The following is a 19,975-nucleotide window of genomic DNA, read 5'->3' as shown; positions in this document are numbered from 1 at the left end:
CCCTGTTTTTCATCCACACGGCCCACTCTTCACTGCCCTCTGCCACCACGTCCAGATTCCTCGGTGCAGGGAGTGGTCAGGGAATGCCAGCTTATTATTACACTTGCTGTGAACCTTAGCAGGGAATGAGGAGGAATGTGATGCTGAAAATGGCATTTTGGCAGAAAAATGGTCACCTAATAGATCACATTAGCAGAGCACTTCTTTTATTTCACAGAGGTAATCAAGAGTTAATGGGCAAGGGCTTCCCAGATAGCTCAGTGGTAAAGAATCTGCCTGCCCATGCAGGAGATGGGGGTTCAATCCCTGGTCAAGAAGATCCCCTGGAGAAGGAAACAGCAACCCACTCCAGTATTCTTACCTGGGAAATCCCATGGACAGAGGAACCTGGCAGGGGCAGTCCATGGGGCCACAAAGAGTTGGACATGACTTAGCGACTAGACGACTTCCCTTATGGTCCAGTGCCTTCCAATACAGGGGCTGTGGGTTCAGTCCCTGGTTGGGAAGCTAAGATCCTACATGCCTCCTGGCCAAAAATCCAGAACATAAACCACAGAAGCAATATTGCAACAAAGCCAAATAAAGACTTTTTAAATGGTCCACATTTTAAAAAAGAAAAAGGGTTAATGGGCGCACTTGAAGTTCTGTTTTTGCAAGAGAGTGGTGTGGATTTCTGCACCCATACGTGGTTCTACCATCCCTGAGCTGTACCTGATTGAGAATTCCATTCTATCTCCTGAGCCCCAAATACAGTGCCATTATTCGAAACCCCAGTTACCTGCCACCTTCCTAGGCTGGTGATGGAGAGACCAGCCCATGTTGGGACACTGCACCCAGTGACCTGCTGGAGCAGGCAGTGAGGGTTGACTGTGTCCTAAAAATCTACTTCTCATTAGGAAAAACCACTGGATTGGAGCCAAAGCCTTAGTCAAACTCATCAAACCAAAGAAAGAGGGTTCCAGAGAACGCTTGAAGTCAACCACAGACAGCCCTCCCCGGCAGCTGGAGTCCCCAGACCCGACCTTGCCATCTGCTTCTCAGCCGCTCAGGTCTCAGCCCGAGAACCCCGAGTCCACCCCATCGGGCTCAAGCTGCCCAGAAGAACGTGACTCCCATAATGGGCCCCTGGGAAAAGGTAGGTATGCTGACCTGGCTGGCGGAGGTGGGCCTAAGGGACCCTCTCACTGGACGGGGTAGAGGGAGGTGGCATGTAGATGTGCACATGTGTGTGTAAGAGCCTGAAAGGGGTGTGTTAATAGCCAGGAAAATATACACCCATGTCAAATAAGAAGCATCACTAATCCTATAGACAATGAGAGGTACTCAGGCCAAAAGTGACACCCTCCAGGCACCAGAAGAAAGTTCAGTAGCATTGCTTGGGGATTTCCTTGTACAGGTTAGAGATTTAGAGTAAGCTGTCTCTGTAGGGACATCCCAGGCACATTTCATGGGTAATAGGCACGTATGGGATCTCAGCAAGTCCGTGTGTGGTTTCAGTCTTTTTCATAACTTGGAAACGCAGGCAGGTTTTCTTCTCAGCCTGACCTGGCCTTCAGTCCTACCAGCCAGGGCGTTTGGCTTAATCTTTCCATGAAGACTGTCCTTCTGAGTTTGCCAGAGGTTCTGAAACGGACTTCTAGTTGAATGTGCTTCATGTCATCAAATCTAAGAGGCTGTCAATTATAAACTGCACAATTACTCTACATACCGCTGGCAATCCAATGATGTAGAACTTTACCACTTAGAACTTTTACCATCCTCTGGTTGAAAAGCTCTTCTAAAGGACTTAATTAGATAGATTTTTGTGTACACACATGAAAGGAAAATATAAACAAAATATATTGGTTGTGGCAGCAACAATTTTGTCACCGTTTCGTCTGGACCCCCCAGTGGTGACTCTAAGATACTGTGGAAGCTGCATCCTGATTTCAGTGATGTTAAGATTTGGGGGTGGGAGATGTACATCTTAGAACTGATTAAACACAGCAGTTACTTCAAACATTGTTCAGTTTCCAAATTTACTTTCAAATATCATTGCTCGGATTATTTATACCAAACCTACAGCCTGAGTAATGTAAATTTTTATGAAAGACACCAGGACTTCCTGAAGATCAGGCCTGTGCCTGAGACCCCCACGTGGGGGCTGACATTACACCACTAAGAGCCAGTGACAAGCCACCTCTGCTGAGTGGGATGTGCACAGGCCTTTCAGGAGGCTGTGTTCACAGGTACTGTCGTGTCACTTTCAAATGCACAAAAGCGAGTGCTTTCACACATTGTTTGGGGACTATTTGCACTCCCATTCTTTGCAGGAGGTCAGATTATGTAAAAGGCTCTTGTTTGGGTCAGTGATGATGAAACTCAAAGTTTGTTTTCATCTAGGCAGGTTCTCTGGCCACTAGTTTTCATATTGGCTCTTTAATTGTTTTGACATTCATCACCTCAACTTGTATTAAAGTTGGCTTAATGAACTATACCGGAGCAGGTTGCCATTTCCTCCTCCAGGAGATCTTCCCCACCCAGGGATTGAACCCACATCTCCTGCATTGCAGGCAGATTCTTTACCACTGAGCCACCAGGGAAATCCTCAATTAACCATAATCAGCCCAATTGAGTCAGGAAAACGTTCATGGGGAAAAATTGCTTGTACCAATCCATGAGTGATCAAGTCAGCGATAATTATTAACAGCAGCCATTCATTGGATGCCTTTTTGGGGGCAGCCAGCACCTTTTTAATTTACTTTATCTGCCTCATTTAGTCCCAACTGCCCTGTGAGGTAGGCATGATTAATCATCCCCTTTTCAGAGCTGAGAAAGCGAGGCTTAACAAGGTGAGACACATGCTGCTGTAATAAGTGACAAAGCTTAGATTTGAACACAGGCCTGTTAATCCGGGAATCTGAGCTCTAGGCCACCAAGTGCACTACCTGCAGTGAAAGCTGATTAAACATGTTGCCTAACAGAGATGTTAGGCATGCCCCCAGCAGAGCTAAGGGCCCCAGCATCACATCGTCAGTCCCTTACCGATGGTGTGAATATTGACCACCAGGTGGCGCTATGGAGGAAGAAACAATGGAGGTTCTGGTTCCAAATTTAATTCTAAGTCAGAAATTGGATGTATTGGTTATGTTTCTGTATGACCTGTTCAAAAAGTTAGACCAATTGTCTGCTCTGATAATTTTTATTTCTGATAAAAATTAGAAATAATTTAAAAGTCATGTAATAGAAGAAAGGGTATAGTAATTCTTGGTGTTTTGGAGTATGAAAAAGAGGTATTTTCATTATTTTTTTAACTCATTTTGCCAAAAGTTATTTCAGATGTATAAGAATTATTGGTGAATAATAGTCAGGTTGACTGTTTTATTACAGCAGGCCAGAAAAGTGTTGTTTCCAAAGTCTTTGAACAGGAATGAGAGTAACACATGAGCCAAATTGTCAGGGAGTCGGTCATTAAAATGGATGAGTAAGAGAAGCTGGGTCCTAAATTAATGAACATTCTTATTTAATAATTTAACACATTGAAATTGAAAATCATCTAAGCCCTTGGCTCCGTGAGCAATATGTAATTCTCTTCACGTGCTGAGTAAAGTGTTGGCACTGAGATGCCGCTAAATTAATTAAATTGAGGCAGAGCATAAATGATTCACTGACTCCTGATTCCAGTCTTGTCGTGGTTTTTGTTTCCATCTTTCCTGGACTGGATTCTGATTTCCAAAGTACACTGAACTAATTTAGAGTTACATGTTATTATTCATTTCATTTATTTGTCGTGTTTTTTTTTTTTTTTTTCTTTTTTTCCTTCCCCTCTCGGGTTATCCTGGGGATAACGATTTAGCAACGCAGCGCAAAAAGAGTCCCTTTTTGAGAAGCAAAAGCAAGGACAAAGACAAGTCTCCAACGGCCCACCCGGCTCTCTCTAAACGCCTGCGGTTCTGGTCTTCCTCTGACATCCCATCCTCTCCTAATGAGCCTCTCCCCTTTTCAGAAATTGGAGACTTCTAATCCTTTTCCTTTACCATGTGTCTTCATCGTGTATCCTCCTTCATTTCTGAAATTCAAACAAACGGAAAAAAAAAAAAAAAAAACAGTACCTAAAGGCCAGATGACCCCTAGCGGACCCCTCCTCCTAACCCCAATTCCAGGCCAGACTTTAAAGTAGCCAGCGTGGATTCTGATTTCAAAAGAGAAGATGAGTTGCCACACCCTCTGGACCGATTCTCCAGCACAGCACAGTTGTAGGGGCGCCTCGGGACATGCGTGCCCAGGTCCTGGGGCCAGGATGTCCGTGCTGAGTAAGTCCAGTGGCTGTGTGCTGCCCCCCACCCTCGCACCCGCAGGCTTTTGTCAACGCTCAAGATAAAGCAGAGCTGGTCAGTTGTCGCTATGCTTCCTAAAATACACGGCCTCTGTCAAGTGAGTTTTTTTTTTTCCCTTAAGGCTTATCTTGAAGCAGCTAAAATTTAAAACCGCTGCCCTATTCTCCTCTTTCTTTGTCAGAGCCCTGAATTGATGGCTTTTGCTAAATAGGGTCCTTTTTAGAGGTGTTGTATGTTTTGAAGGATTTACTGTGCTCCATGCAAGCGTTTTGAATAATTGCATCGATGATGCCCAGCCAGAGGCCAGCCCAGAATGAAGCTTTATGACTGTGCTGTCATTCTCTGAACATCTCTGGTGCTGAAGTTAAAGCAGCGGTGGACAGAAAGAGCATCAGCAGGCCAGTCACGCCCAGAGCGGGAGAAAGGCTGGTCGAGACAGGCCTTTAGCTACTGCAGTTTCTTTCTGTCTTCAATCATTCTTGTTCCATCTTCATGATTTTTGCCACCTCTGTCCATCACCTGTGTGGTTACTGACATATTTCCCCTTGGACTGACCCACCATTTCCACTTAAATTTATCCTCAAAGGATAGATTATTACCTGTACTGTAAATGGAGAGCCAGTACCATTAAAAACAAAGTAACTGTTTAAAAAAATAAGTCCACACGTATTGAAATGCTGATTTCAAAGTTGGCTGATGTGGTACTGCCTTCTCTCTCACTCGCCGCCTTGGGAACCCTGGGCTGCTGTGGTCCCGGCCCCCTGTCCTCTGAGCATGCTGCTGGAACGGTGCTGTTTCTCTGCTGTTCGTGCTAACTGTTTGGTCATCTCCACCTCCCTGCCACCTGCTCCTGCTCTTAACTTCACCTGTTGGATGTCTGCCCCATGCATCCCACCAGACTTGAATCTTGCTTCTCATCAAGGTTATCTTTCAGAATCCAAATTCTACCTTGATTTCAAGTCATGATAAGATGTAGGCGATTAAAACTTCACCGTGAATCCAGACTTGGAGTGGCCGAGGGGCCAGCAGGGTCAGGTCCATGAAGGAGGGGAGGGGAGGGGCCTGAGAGCCCGGCAGTGGGCGAGGCTCTGGGTCTGCAGCCTTGGGGTGCCTGGAGTGAGACGCCATGTGAGACAGTGTGGTCCTAATGCTCACAGGAACTCCAGCTGCGTTCGTTTCTGTCTCGTATTTGGAGAGCCCATCCCCTTTCTTACTACGAGATAGGTGGAGGGTTGGGTTTTATAAAAATGCTTTTAAATAGGATTTTACTTAACTTTGACAAGAGTATATTTTCATGGTAGAAAACTTCGAGATTGCAGAAAAGCATAAGACAAGATAAAAATCCTTCTGGTAGTCAGTCTCACCATGCAAACATTAAAGATCTCTTAAATTCTTGTTAAGGTGACAATCAGCTTTTTCTGAGTTTATAAGTGAAGCCAGTTGGCAAGATGCACGTCCTGGACCTCAGGGCCTCAGCCTTAGGTTGCAGTGATCCTGAGCAGACATCTACCAGAATCTTTTTTATTTTTATTTTAGATTCAATTTTTACTGGAGAATAGTTGCTTTACAATGTGTTAGTTTCTACCGTACAGCAAAGTGAATCAGCTGTACGTATATACATATCCCCTCTTTTTTGGATTTTCTTCTGCCAGGATCTTTTTACATCAGGGATTTGCATGATACACAGTGCTGGGTGGCAGGCGTGCCCTGTAGTTAATATGTTGAACTTCTACCAACATTTTCTTTGTCCTCCTGAGTTTTTCCTTTATTGTCTCCCAGCCAAAATTCTAGGGCTTGCAGTATGGCCCATCAGTGGAGCTGGGGTCTCTGATACAGGCCTGTAGCCAGGGCCCTCCTGTTTAAACCACAGCCCTGGGTCGGCAGGGAAGGGGGTGGCGTGGCTAGGGGGCAACTCAGCTTTTCGTCCGTGTGGTCTGTGTGCCCTGCTGCCCTTGCTTCTAGGCCTCCGTGTGGTCGCCCAGCCTGAGCCCAAGATTCTGCCAGCCCGTCTCTCAATGTCCTTTTCTGCCCCAGGCCCTGGGGACCTAAAGCCAAAGCGAGGGTCCCCGCACCGAGGCAGCCTGGACCACAAGGATGCCTCTGCTGACCCAGCCGTGAAGCCCTGGCCCCTGGAGCTGGGCCCCCGGCCCTGTTCGACCTCAGCCATCACTACAACCCCTTCCAGCGCCAGCTCCATCTCCCGGCACCCAGGCCGCACCAAAGGTGAGTCACGGGCCTCTCCAGAAAAAAGAGGGCTGAGCATCTGGGGTTCAGGTCCTTCCTAAAGACCCCAGGCTCTCAGTGGGAGAAGGGGTCCCAGGCTGAGAGGTAGTGAGTAGGGTGGTTAAGTTGTGGGCAGGCTCTGGCATCATCCAGACACAGGTTCAGACTTCAGCCTTGCCTGCCAGCTGGGTGGGTAACTCTGGACAGATAAGAAGCCTGATCCCAAGCCACTGGAGGGGAAGCCCCGGGACCCACTCCCACAACCACCATGCAGAACTTGGTGGCACCAAGTAGGTCTAGAAGGGAGATAAGCCAGCATCTGGGCTAAAAGGAGGCATCCTCTCCAGCCCACCTTAGTAGAAGTCTGGAGGTTCATTCTCTGTGGAGGATACACAAGAGGGTCTCTGAACTGGAGGTGAGTTGACAGAGTGGAAGGCAAGTTTCCCAAGTCAAAAACAAGGGGGTTGTAGGGAAGGATTTACAAACTGAAGGTCTCCCAGTTTGCCAGTAGCTATGCGTGTTCACACCTTTAGACATGAAATTAAAATATTGTCCCAGTCGTCTGATCAACTTAAGAAGATCCCAGCTGAATGTCTCCATCAGATCTTGCCAGGTGAAGCCCAGCGACACCTCTAGAGCCTCTAGTAGCAGAGACCAAAACCAGTGTGAGAGGCAACAGTGAAACATCATGGAGTAAACAGACATAAGCACAGAGACGGGAGCTTTACGATGCCCGTCATTAACAGTCAGAGATGAGCAAAGCTGTTGCACCCATGAAACAAGAATAGGATGCTACCAAAAGAGGAGGGAGAGTACTGGGAAATTACCCAGAGAGGAACAGGTAAAGCTTAAAACCAAAAAAGACCTTCGGCTGTTAATTTAAAAATAGGAGATATCCAAAGACACAGCTAAAAGGACTGAAAGTAATTGCCTCTGAGGTGTTAGAAGTTGGAAAACAATACGTGGTTGTTATTTTTCACAGTAATAGCACCCACTCTGCTCTTAAAACCAGGGGCTTACACAACTTTGGTTTGACAAGCAAAGGCAGACAGGGTCCCTGCCCTTGTCCCGGTTGCTTATAAGTAGGAAGCCCCCCAGGGGAGCAGGTGAATGGGGTGGGCACAGGAGAGGTGGGCAGCCTCTCCCCATTGCCGGCAGTCACTTACTGTTGGGCGTCAGTGGAGCTGTGCCGTGAGCTCTCTGGGAGAACCGTGCCCTGAGCCCGCGTGGCAAGGGTGTCTGTCGTCCACAGCCATCAGTCCCTGCTGGTTTCTGGAGCTCTGGGGTGCAGAGGCCCTACCTGGTCCTGGGGAAGAGCTGGGAACACCATCTCCCCTCAGGGTTTTGGGGGGTCTCTGTGGTTCAAGGTCCAGCCCTCTGAGCTGACCCACAGGCTATCTCAGCCTGCATCCCGTCGGAGCCCAAGCCTGGAATCATCCTGGAATCATCACTGGCCTGCAGAGCAAGCACAAGGGCCTATCACCATCGGTGCCCCCAGACTGCCCTCAGCAATTCCTTGGGGTTTTTTTTCCCTTCGATTTCACACGTGTGTCCTTTTCTTACACAGACGTCTTCTCTCTCAAAACATTTACTTATATTTCCTGAAAATATGCGGTGATGGTTAAAAATTTTAATACTGCTACTGCTACTAACAAAATCACCAAGCGATGTTTATTTCCTTTGTAATTTTTCTAGTGCTTAGATTCAATCTCATGAAGGATGTGCAGAGTTTTATATTCAAAATTCACTGGAATTTTTCTTTTATGGATTATGTTAGTGGGTTCATATACACTAAGGTTTATTTGTTTCTGTCTTCAATTGTAGAGTTTTTTCTTTTTTAAATTCTGTTTTTTACTACATAAAATATTTACATAATTTAAACCTAAATTACATAAAAAGGCATGCTTAGATTTCTAAGCCTCACGTCTCTCCCTTTCCCCTCCATTACATTCCAAAGTCACCCTATAGATAACCTTTTTTTTAGTTCCTTATTTATACTTTGTGTTTCTTTTTGCAAAAAATAAATAAATAAAAATATTACATCTTGGGGTTTTTTTTTCACTTAGACATATATCATGGAGATCTTTCTCATTCTTTGTATAAGTACACAATAATTAAAATGTTGATATGACGGTATTCAACCAACCAGTCCCCAGAGTTGATTCCTAGAATTAGGATTGCTGGGTCAAAAGACGAGTACAAATATACTTCTCCTAAATAAGATTCCATATTTTTTTAAAGGTTCTTCAGAAAATTCTGATAATTAGCCAGGTTTAATGAGCCTACCTTGGAGAAGGCATTGGCACCCCACTCCAGTACTTTTGCCTGGAAAATCCCATGGACGGAGGAGCCTGGTAGGCTGCAGTCCATGGGGTCGCTAAGAGTCGGACACGACTGAGCGACTTCACTTTCACTTTTCACTTTCTGCATTGGAGAAGGAAATGGCAACCCACTCCAGTGTTGTTGCCTGGAGAATCCCAGGGACGGGGGAGCCTGGTGGGCTGCCGTCTATGGGGTCACACAGAGCTGGACACGACTGAAGCGACTTAGCAGCAATGAGCCTACATATCACTAGCCATATTTTACTATTGTAATCAAGGCAGCAAGTTTTAATTAAGCCACTACTTTGAGTTGGGCATTAGGTTGCTTAGTCACTAAGTCATGTCCGACTCTTTTCGTGACCCCGTGGACTGTAGCCTGCCAGGCTCCTCTGTCCATGGGATTTCCCAGGCGAGTTTACTGGTGTGGGTTGCCAATTTCCTTCTCCGGGGGATCTTCCCGACTCAGGGATCGAACCTGTGTCTCCTGCATTGGCAGGCGCTTGTCCTTCCTACTGAGCCACCAGGGAAGCCCATTGGGCGTTAAGGGAGAACACAAAAAGTAGGATTCTGCTACCTTCAGTGAATTAAAAAAAGGAGTTGTCCTGCTGTCATCTCCTGGGAGACAGAACCTGCAGAGGAAGCCTTTAGATCATATCTAACTTAAATTTATTGGAGCACCGTTGATTAACAGTGTTGTGATTGTCGGTTTCTGCGGTGCATCAGAATGAATCAGTTATACATATATTCACTTTTTTAGATTCTTTTCCCAAATCGACCATTACAGAGTATTAAGTAGAGTTCCCTGTGCCATACAGTAGGTCCTTATTAGTTATATATAGTTATTTACAATAGTGTGAAGATCATACCTAACTTTGAGTGTCTCTCACTACCAGAATTTTTATAATAGGAGTCAGGGGTGGGTTGGAAACCCTTTTGCCACTTTGGAGGGACCCAGGGTCTACTGTCGGAAAGAAACTCGCAGGTCTGAGGCATAGGGCATTTGAGTCCCTCTCAGAGAGGGCCGTGGATGGCTGGCCTGTGCTTCCGGGTCTATTTCTGGAGTTGCCAGGGCAGGGCTATCTCCAGGGAGTCGGCCTCTCCGGTCAGGTGCTGGAATCTTTCCTTTGCCCTCCTCCTATGACCCGAAGGCAGTGTGGCCCCCAGACCAGAATTGCCGGCACGGCCTGGCCTTGGAGGTTGGGAAGTGGTCCCCAGGTCCCTAAATATTCAACTCCTTTTGCAGTGTTAGGCCAGATCACTGCTGTAGCCTTCAAGCCCTAGTCACTGCACAGGCGGAAAGGGGATTTAAAGTTAAATAGGAGTCAGGAGTATGAGGCCTATACCAGCAGGAGGCACAGACGAGGCCAGGTCCACGCTCCCCCGGCCTCACCCGGAGCCAAGGGCTGCCACGACCCAGGTGCCAGGCGAGGTTCAGAGGTGGCCGTCTGGCAGAGGGCCTGAGTTTCCCCATGGATGTTCCAGAACCCCTGACTCACTGTCCTGTTTTCACCACAGGCTATAATTCCGACGACAGCCTCTGCGAGCCGTCCTTGGAGCTCGAGTTCCTTCACCCCAGGCAGTACGGTGAGTGGTCAGCGCGACATGCCCTTCCACCTGGATTCTCAGTCTTGTTCTCAGCAATAGTGCCTCTCCCTCAAGCTAAATCCTGCACAGAAGTCCAGTACACAAAACAGGTGAAAGTGGAGTTGTATGAAGTGGGGATGGGTCCACAGTTCGTCCAAGCTCCTTCCTTCCCCTCCCCAGGGGCCCGAGCATCTGACTTCTGCTTACATACCTCCAATGACGAGGAACTCACTACTTATGAAGCATCCCACTTCTGGAGACTTTAATTTCCCTTGCCTTAAAGCACCCCTCATGTTTGCCAGGATGTTCCAGTGACCCACACAGGGAGCACTGAGTTCAGGAAGATCTCTTGCCACCCTCACTTGCAAAGTGGCTCCAAGTTACGTTTAGTCTTAGAAACTGTTAAAAGTACTTGCCATTTGAATTAGGCATATTGTAAATTTCTGCGGAAGGGAAACCAAAATTATACTAACTTTCTCAAAAAATTAAAAGTGGATTTTTTTTTTAATTTTGCAAAACAAGTCATAGGAAGGTTGGAAGATAATTCTTAAAAAAAAAAACCTCAAAGTTTACATTTATTTCAGTTTACTTCTGATCAACAGTGTGTGGGAACTAGCTAGCATCTCTTAAAAATTTTATGATACAGACATTCCCAGTTTATAGGCTCTGTGGTGACACAGGTTGACACAAGGAGCCCTTATGTCTTTGCACGGAGTGGTGGGCAACACAATCGCAAGGATCTCCTGCAATGTTCAGTAAACTGGAGTAGCCTGATTTATGCTTGTCAGCTGACCAGAAGGGTTTTCTTCCAAAGTATTTGATTCCTTGAGCTTCTCTTTTCAGGAAAAAAAAGGGCAAGGGGTTTTTGATGCAACAGTTAGATAAAAGTGCTTTTATATCCCATTGATTTGTATCACAGTTTTCTTTAATGAAACTTAATTTCCTTTCTAAAGAGGGATGTGCATTTTTAAATTTCAAAAATTCCCTTTTCAACAAGAGGACTTATTTTGCTTTTATACCATGCACAAAAAAAAAAACGTGTATTTTTTGGCTCATCCCCAAACCTGGTTTGCTAGTGAGTGTTTTCCAGATGCATGCTATTTGCAGTGAACACATCAGCACTTGGGAACTAGGTGCCCTAAAGACCCAGAAGAACAAGAGCAGATTTGCAGGCGGTGGGGGGAGGTGGCTTGTAAGCAGCGTGTCTTCCGTTTTCAGTGCGCTCAACACCAGCTGTGTGCTGGGAGGATGCAGAGATGACAGAAACACAGGGCCTGTCCCCCGGGGGTTTGCAGTCCAGCAGGACAAACTGATACAGGGCAGGCTGATAAGAGCAATGGTGCCCAGTGCAACCGGCGGAGGAGACCCAGAGGGGTGGCCCACAGGCCTTGAAGGCACAGCCTGCCCTTCGCAGGGCAGGGGGGCACCGTCCCTGGTCCTGGCACTCAGTCTCTGATCCAAGAGCCACCGCAGACACGCTCGGCACAGACGGCAGCCCCAAGGCCTGGTTCCCTCCAGCGCTCGTCACCATATAGGTCACTTGTTTCCTCCGGGGCAGATGTGAATTTGAGATGGATGGGCTGAAGGACAGCAGACAGCTGGGAAAAGCGAGTGCTCCCTGTCCTGCTGAGGGTCCCAGCTCCTCCTCCTGGATCAGGGAACTGAAGTTGCTCACATGTACGCACGTGAACACACACCACCATTTCCTGGCTCCCGCCCTCACCGAGCTGCACTGTCATCTAGGCAGGAGATTTCACACGTGTTCCAGGAAGATCTGTGCAGGAAGAGGGGTGGGGACCTGCACCCAACCCTCAGCTCACCCGGAGCAGCCCTTTTTTCATCTACTTTCTCAGTTCTGCATGAGAGCTTCTTCGTTAACAAAATCGTTTGAAGCCACAGCCCTAGACCTAACTTTAAAAAAAACAAAAATCTGCACACAGTCGTTTCTGGACGCCCATACCTGGCACTCGGGGAAGTTAGCCATCCTCATGGGAGAAAATGGGGTGTCCCGAAGCTCATCCTTCCGGGGCATGCTCAGCTCCACTTCTGCAGTGACTTTGTTCCATAATTTTTCTCAGATTAGATGGTTTGGTCCAGGCTAGACCTGGTCACGGGCCTTTAGATTGAATGTTGGCATTTCCTTTCAGCATCCCGGCCGGGGAGCTTGGAGAGCAGTAGAAATGCGTCCAGCGGCAGCTCACCTCTTAACCTGAAAGGTGAGCTGGCCCTCCTTCTGGGCACTTTGCAGTGTCTGTGGGTCTTTGTGTTTATATTTGTAATTTTTAAAATACAGTTCCCCAAGACCTTCCACGCATTCGACATTTGTTGCATTCCAAGGCCACATCACATGGTTTCAAGTGCAGGCCGAGAGTTTAAACGGATTTTAGTTCAAATCCCTTCACCCCCACTGACAGAGTCTGGGCACCTAGGCGAATCACCCACCCTCTGAATCCGAGTTACTTCATCTTTAGAAGGGGGATTGTGACTCTAGTTCCATTCCACTGTGGTCAGAGAACAGAGTAGCTTTGATTCTCAGGTTTTTTTAAGTTGATTTTATAGTGCAAAATATAGTCTGTCTTAATGAATGTTTCCCCTACGTCTGAAAAGAATGTGTTTGCTGTCCTGGGACCATAAACTCTTACACAAATTTTTTTCACTTCTTAGTGTCCATGTGACCATCTGGCTTATAGCAAGTGCTCAGTAAAGCTTTTAAATATATGAATGGATGAGAGCTAATGAGTGTGGTGAAAGTTGCTCAGTCGTGTCCAGCACTTTACGACCCCGTGGACTATAAAGTCCATGGAATTCTCCTGGCCAGAATGCTGGAGTGGGTAGCTGTTCCCTTCTCCAAGGGATCTTCCCAACCCAGGGATCGAACCCAGGTCTCCCGCATGGCAGGCGAATTCTTTACCAGCTGAGCCACCAGGGACCTTAGCACTACTAACAGTATGAACTTTAGCAGAAACCTTCCACGTTTATCTCAAACTATTTTGTTCTGAATTCTAAGCATCCCAGAGTGTTCTTCACGTGGAGAATCCCAGCCTGGGAGAAGTGTGCCCTGGGTTCTCGGGCAGGGTCCTCTTGTAGGTGAGCGGCAGGCAGCCCGGAGACCACTGGAGGCAGAAGAGGTCTGATGTGTGCTCTGTGCCGCCCGCCCTGACTCCAGGTTCCTCCGACCAGCTCCACGGCAGGTCCGAGAGCTTCAGCAGCGAAGACCTGATCCCCAGCAGGGACACGGCCACTCTGCCACGGGATGCCAGCACCCCGGGGCGCCCCGCCCTCAGCCGCCATGAGTACCCCCCACCACGGAACGGGCCTCTCCCCCAAGAGGGTGTCCAGAAGAGGAGCACAGCACAGCCCCACGGTGGGGCGCGGCCCTGTTCCACCTCCCCGAGCAGCGAGATGGTCACCCTGGAGGAGTTCCTGGAGGAGAGCAACCGGGACTCCCCGTCCCCCGTGAGTGGCCCTGGGGCTCAAAGGGACACAGCGGGTCCATCATCCCTTGCATACTCCCTGGATTGGGATAGCAGGCAGAAACTGGCAGCAGAAATACAGAGATGGAACAGGGGGCAGCCTAGGTGCGGGGCTCCTTAGATGGGGAGGAAGCCCATGAGCCTGCAGGGCCTGGTGCTGGCAGCCAGCCCCAGACCACAGAGGCTGTTTGCTCCATCTGTGGAGTGAGTGGGCAGAGCCTGGTGCCGGCATGGAGGGCAGGGATGGTGTGTGCCCACCACTGCAAGCTTCTTGAGACATGTGCCCAGCACCCACTCTGGGCTTAGCATCTCACCGGGTTTTGAGGCAGAGCTCTGCGTGCCCACTTCCCCTGAGCCCTCACCAGCAGAGATCAGTTTCTTCTATAAAGAGCCAGAGAGTAAATATTTGAGGCTTCCCAAGCAGGACGGTCTCTGTTGCAGCCTCTCGACGCTACCATTTTAGTAGGAAAGCAGCTCTGGACCATCTGTCAATGAGTCGGCATGGCTGTGTTCCAATAAAACTTGACTTATGGACATAGAAATTTGAATTTCATGAAGTTGTCTCATGTCCCAAAAGATTGTTCTTTAAGAAAAAGTTTTTTCCAGTCATTTTAAAGTGTAAAAACTATTCTTAGCTCACAGGCCATACAAAAAGGGGCCCCACACTGGACCTGGCCCACAGGTCTGGTTTGCTAACCTTGGTTCTGCAGATCTAAACCCAGACACCCCCATTATTAGGATTCCCTCCCATGTCACCTTTCCAGTGTCTCCATTTAGCTTTTCTGAAGCTGCGCATCTGTTCTTTCACATGTGTATATGTGCATAATCAGTTGTGTCTGACTCTTTGCGACCCTATGGACTATACCCCGCAAGGCTCCTCTGTCCATGGGATTTTCCCAGCAAGAATACTGGAGTGGGTTGCCGTTTTTTTTTTTTTATATATATACTGTCTAAATTCAGTCCCCTGAGCTATTGGGTTATTGAACAGATGGCTTATATACTGTCTTCTTCTTGTTTAGTCACTAAGTCATGTCTAACTCTTTGCAACCCATGGACTGCAGCACACCAGGCTTCCCTGTCCTTTACTATCTCCTGGAGTTTGCCCAAATTCATGTCCATTGAGTCAGTGATGCCATCCAACCATCTCATCCTCTGTCACCCCCTTCTCCTCTTGCCCTCAATGTTTCCCAGCATCATGGTCTTTTCCGTAATTGAGATCTTTTAAGGTGTAAGGCTTCAGTGATGGCATCTCATTTCCCTTAAATAAATACAGTTGAACTTTCTGTAGCCACATGGTAAACTCTGTGACCCACATTAATGCGTTATATTGACACAGAGAACACAAAATATTTGTCTTGGAAATATTTATTGAGCAGGTACTGTGTCTTAGGCAATATGTATGTTGCCTGCTCTCAGAAAACAAAGCAAATGGGCCAATTTTTGTAGCATACTTGCTAGATGCTTGGTCTTGTGGTTGGGTGGTGCCAAAGAATTATAAAACATGGCCCCTCCCCCTCTTCATTTATTTGCCTATCAAACACTTACTGTGGGCTAGAAACTAGGGAAACCAAGCTAAGAAGGACCAAAACCTTGCCCTCCAGAAGTTTATGGTCTGATGCAGTGGCTCTTAAACTCTAGCATTCGTCAGACTCACCTGGTAGGACACAGGCTGGACCCCAGGGATTCTGAGATTTTTGCATCTCTGCCGAGTTCCCAGATGGTGCTCTCACTGTCACTGGGGGTCCAGGCATCACAGGCTAAGGGGCACTGACCTGATGGAGCAAACGAGAAAAGTCCAGAAATCGAGGGTACCTGCAATTGAATGGCTCTTCTCCTCAATCCATTTCTGATTGTGTGCCTGTCCCAGTGGGTTTCCTATCCCTGGACAGATCTCAGGGGTCAGGTCCCCTTGCTTACAAGGGGCATGGCCCCTCTGCACTCAGCTTAGACCTATACAGACACTGTTGCTCAGGCCGCTATCAGCGCATGTCCCTTTTCAGCTTAAATGAGGCCAAAGCTGTCTCACTGCAGCAGTCTCTGTTGGAAGCTGGTGCTCAGCCTCTGAGAGCCACCTCCTTCCCCCTCCATCGGCCCAGGTGCTCACCCCACGAGCCCCACCTGACACTTCCATCCTCCCCCGATCAGGCCTAGAGAAGCCACCCATGCCTCCACTCCCTGAGTACTGGTGATGCTGGGAGAGCAGAGTCACACGATGGGCTCCCTGGGTGGCCTCCTGAAAGTGGGGATGAAGAGGCTAACTAGAAGCGTGCAGAAAGGGGCCAGGAGGCACGGCAGACAGCTCCAGAGTCAAACAGCCGTAGGCTCTAATCCTCAGTCTGCCATTCTTCAGATGCCTAATCTCTGTGACCTCAGTTTTCTTACATGTGTTTAGTCGCAAAGTCGTGTCCAACTCTTTGCCTCCCTATAGATGGTAGCCTGCCAGGCTCCTCTGTTCATGGGGTTTCCAGGCAAAAATACTGGAGTGGATTGCCATTTCCTACTCCAGGGCATCTTCCCGACCCAAGGATCAAACCTACGTCTCCTGCATTGGCAGGCAGGTTCTTTACCACTCACTGAACCACCTGGGAAGTCCTTTCTTACATATTAAGTGATGTTTTCATACAACCTTAAACAACTCTCACACAAGGTTGCTTTCAAATTTAAGTTTTTGGGATTACACCCGTGGTTCCTAGCACGGTGCCTGACATGTGGGAAGTACTTGGTAAATGGTTCTTGTCCATATTGATGACCCAGGTTCTTACTGCACACACACACCCAAGAGTAAGGCTTCAGGCTAACATGAAACAGCAGAGGGTGCCTCTGTCAAGCTGAGCATCCAAATGTTTTCAGGGGCCAGGAGTTGTCGGCAGGTGGTTCCTGAGCTGCTGACCCATCCTGCAGGCTGACTCCCCCCTGACAGGTCCCAGCCAGCTGGGGGCTGATTGCAGCAGCTCTCGGCCCTGACCTTTCCCCTGCTCCATCCCCAGCCTCGAGAGAAACCTCTAGCTGGGCTCCTCTAGGCTGTGAGGTGCTGGCAGAAGGCTGAAGTTGACCTGAACAGGCCCACCGAGCTTGTTGGCTCCGGGGGCTCCACCTGCCCCCAGGATGGTGACAGAGAACACTGGTTCCTGGCCAGGGGAAGCCCAGCCAGGTGGTGGCTGCCTGGCACGGGGTACAATCTGGAGGGCTGGGCCCCCTCTGCCTTCTCCTGGGCCTTTCTGGTTCCCTCTCCCTCCTCTGCCCCTTGTGCCTGCCTCTCCCCTTCCTAAAATCAGGAGAAGGATCTGAGAGGCAGTGAGGATGCTGTTGTGTGGTTGGTTCTGGCTTCTGCAGAGCTGGCCTTGTTTGTCTTCCTCTCTGTGGCCCACTGGAAGGCGCTTGCAGTGTGTCTGAGCCTGGTGGGCTGACAAAGAAGGTCCAGTCCTGCCCGTCAGCTTTCTGCTGCCTGGTGGAAAAGGAGACCCAGGTCAAAACGGTTGTCCTGATCCTTTCATAAAATGAATGAGCTTTGTGGGAAGTCATTTCCTCTCTGAATCTGCTTTCTTGCTTGTGAAGTTAGGGGGCGACTGAGTGGTGCCTGGGTCAGCTCCCTAATGATCCTCATTTCACATTGACCCCCACCCGACCGGGACAGTGTGTGCAGTGGGGACATTAGGCCCTCAACAGGCCAAGCAAGAAACTTCAGTCCCGGCCGTGTGGGCAGCCCAGGGGAGATCCTGGGTGGGAGGAGGGATCTCCAAGTCACACACCCCCACCAAGTCACACAGCCCCTGGACTCATTCAGTTCTTCTTCTCTTCCCTGTAGGATGCTCCCAGTTGCCGGGATGACCTGCTGAGTGATTACTTCAGAAAGGCCAGTGATCTCCCATCCACTGGAGGCCAGCCAGGCCCACTGCCCAGGAAAGAAGGGGCCAAAATGCCCACCAGCTTTGTGGCCCCCACCATCAAGATGCCTGTCTGCACCTCTGAGGGAAAGCCACTGAAGCCTGGGCAGTATGTAAAGCCGAACTTCAGAGCCACTGAGGCCGAGGCCATGCCCAGTGTCCCCCAGAGGCAGGCCCAGCCATCCCAGAGCCTGTCCCTGGGCAGAGCCCGGCAGGCCGCCATGCCCCACGCTTCCCACACGCCTGCCAGCCGGAGTGCATCCCTAAACCGGGCCTTCAGCCTGGCCTCTGCTGACCTCCTCCGGGCCAGCGGGCCAGAGGCCTGCAAACAGGAGCTGGGGGGTCCTGAGGCCTCAGGGGGCAGAGACCCAGGCAGCCACAACCTGCAGAGCTCCACAGCCCCTGGCTCCCATGGCCTGGCCCGTGAGCGGACCCCGCTTGTGGGAAAGGCTGGCGGCTCCTGTCAGGGCCCCAGCCCCCGAAGCCGGCCGCTGGACCTGAGGCGCTTCTCGCTGGCTCCCCCGAAGGAGGAGAGGCCGCCCCCCCTGCAGCAGTCCGCCACATCCCCAGCCATTGCCACTGGTGGCGGTGGCAGCAGTGGCAGCAGCAGTTCACAGCTCCAGCACTTCTCACCCTCTGCAGCCCCGGTCCCCAGGACTAAGCCCCAAGGCCCCCTGCACCCGGGGGAGTTGGCCACCATCCCCCCCGTCCGAGGGGGGCTCAGCCCCTCGGAAGGGGACGGGGTCCCGGGGCAGGGCCACAGTGAGGGCCTCCCTGCTAAGGTCCCAGGCAGGTCTCCAGACCTGGCGCCCCAGGGCAGCCGGACCCCCGAGGACTTCGGGCGTGGGAGCAGCTCCAAGAGCACGCCAGCATCCCCCGAGCCAGGTGGCGACCAGCAGACGGTGTGGTACGAGTACGGCTGCGTGTGACCTGGCTCCTGGCCCACAGCTCCTGGATCGCACCTGCTGATCACCGCAGCCTTTTCCCTGTCTGCCTGCGGCGCCAGGAAAGGGTTTGAGGAGGAGGAGAGGGTTCCTGTGCGTGTCTTCTGTTCTGTTGCTAAAAATGCTGTGCCAAGCCTTGAGAGGGTCGCGCCCCGCTGGTGTACAACCTGTCTTCTGTATCTGTAGCCTCCAGCAACCAGTATCTTTTGAACAAATCCACTTTGGTATGGGGACACTCAGAACGCAGTGACAAAGCAGACACTATTTGAGCACGCCCCTGTAGAACACTTTTGTTTGCAACTTGCTGACCTCCACTGAAGCATGTGTGTACGAGGGCATGTACACACACACGTACACACGTTCCCAGGGCTGAGCCCTGGTGGGTCTGGAAATTCTATTCCCCAAAGCCGTTTGATCCCAGGAGAAGCCCCCGCTGGCCAAACTACAAAAATCTGGAGGCCGTGGGTGGACCCCAGAGGCAGGCTTGCTGTCATACCGTTGTTGGGGTCCTGAGCGCTTCCCTTCACCCCAGAGCTGAAGCAGCTCTCCAGGCAGGTGAGGTGGCTTCGGGCATTTGCCTTCCCCGCTGGAGCCAGCTCCTGGGCTCTGCAGGGTGGGCTCCCGGGCCATATAGCCACCTGCCTTCCCTGGCTCACTTTTCTACAAACACTGGATCTGCTGGTCCTGGCGGGAGGGGCAGGGAGAAACCCTCGCCCCAGTCCCCCTTACCCAGCAAGTGTATATAGTGTAAAGTGGGGAGGCCTGTGCAGCAGCGAGGTGCACCTCGATTTATACCGTGGCTGCAGCGCCCCGACCTCCCTGTCTCAGGTGAGATGTTGATTTATTATTTCTGAGTAAACTTCTCATGGTAGAAACCAAATTTCTTTTAATATATTACCTATGTATGTACACACCCGTGTGAAATGTATGTACTTTGAGGGGAATCTATTTATGTTCCATTGGGAGTCATTCTTTCCTATCAGGAATCTCACCTGCTGCTTCGTCTCTTTGGTCAGATTCCTGGCACGTTTTATTTCCTGTTGTTTAGTAAAGGTGCTTTTTCTGGGATGTACTAAACCTGGTGATTTTTTTTTTTTTCCTTTAGATTTGATATACTGAGAAAGAAATGGAAAGTTAAGATCGCTTTTCAGAGTGCTTCGGGTTGTGTATTAAAAAGCCATTCGTTCTGGAACACAGGACAGGATTGTAATAAATGGACATGGACCAGTA

At 49.6% G+C, this 19,975-nt stretch overlaps 1 protein-coding gene across 6 annotated transcripts in view; it reads left to right on the top strand.

Annotated features, from left to right (window-relative positions):
* The window catches only part of CCDC88C (coiled-coil domain containing 88C), a 143,730-nt gene extending 123,755 nt beyond the window's left edge, over positions 1-19,975 (top strand). For 4 of the 6 annotated variants that reach the window (NM_001102017.2, XM_059879050.1, XM_059879051.1 and 1 more), the window contains 6 exons: positions 897-1,135; positions 6,351-6,539; positions 10,376-10,444; positions 12,592-12,660; positions 13,611-13,900; positions 17,723-19,975. In NM_001102017.2, the coding sequence (NP_001095487.2) occupies positions 897-1,135; positions 6,351-6,539; positions 10,376-10,444; positions 12,592-12,660; positions 13,611-13,900; positions 17,723-18,730 (1,864 nt within the window). In that variant the 3' untranslated portion in view covers positions 18,731-19,975. The other 2 variants (XM_059879049.1, XM_059879053.1) reach the window with 2 other exon arrangements.

The sequence above is a fragment of the Bos taurus genome, chromosome 21 (genome assembly GCF_002263795.3).
Source record: "Bos taurus isolate L1 Dominette 01449 registration number 42190680 breed Hereford chromosome 21, ARS-UCD2.0, whole genome shotgun sequence".
In the NCBI taxonomy this organism is placed as follows: Eukaryota; Metazoa; Chordata; class Mammalia; order Artiodactyla; family Bovidae; genus Bos; species Bos taurus.
The sequence above is the reverse complement of the archived record's forward strand: the minus strand, read 5'-3'. Positions and strand labels throughout refer to the sequence as shown.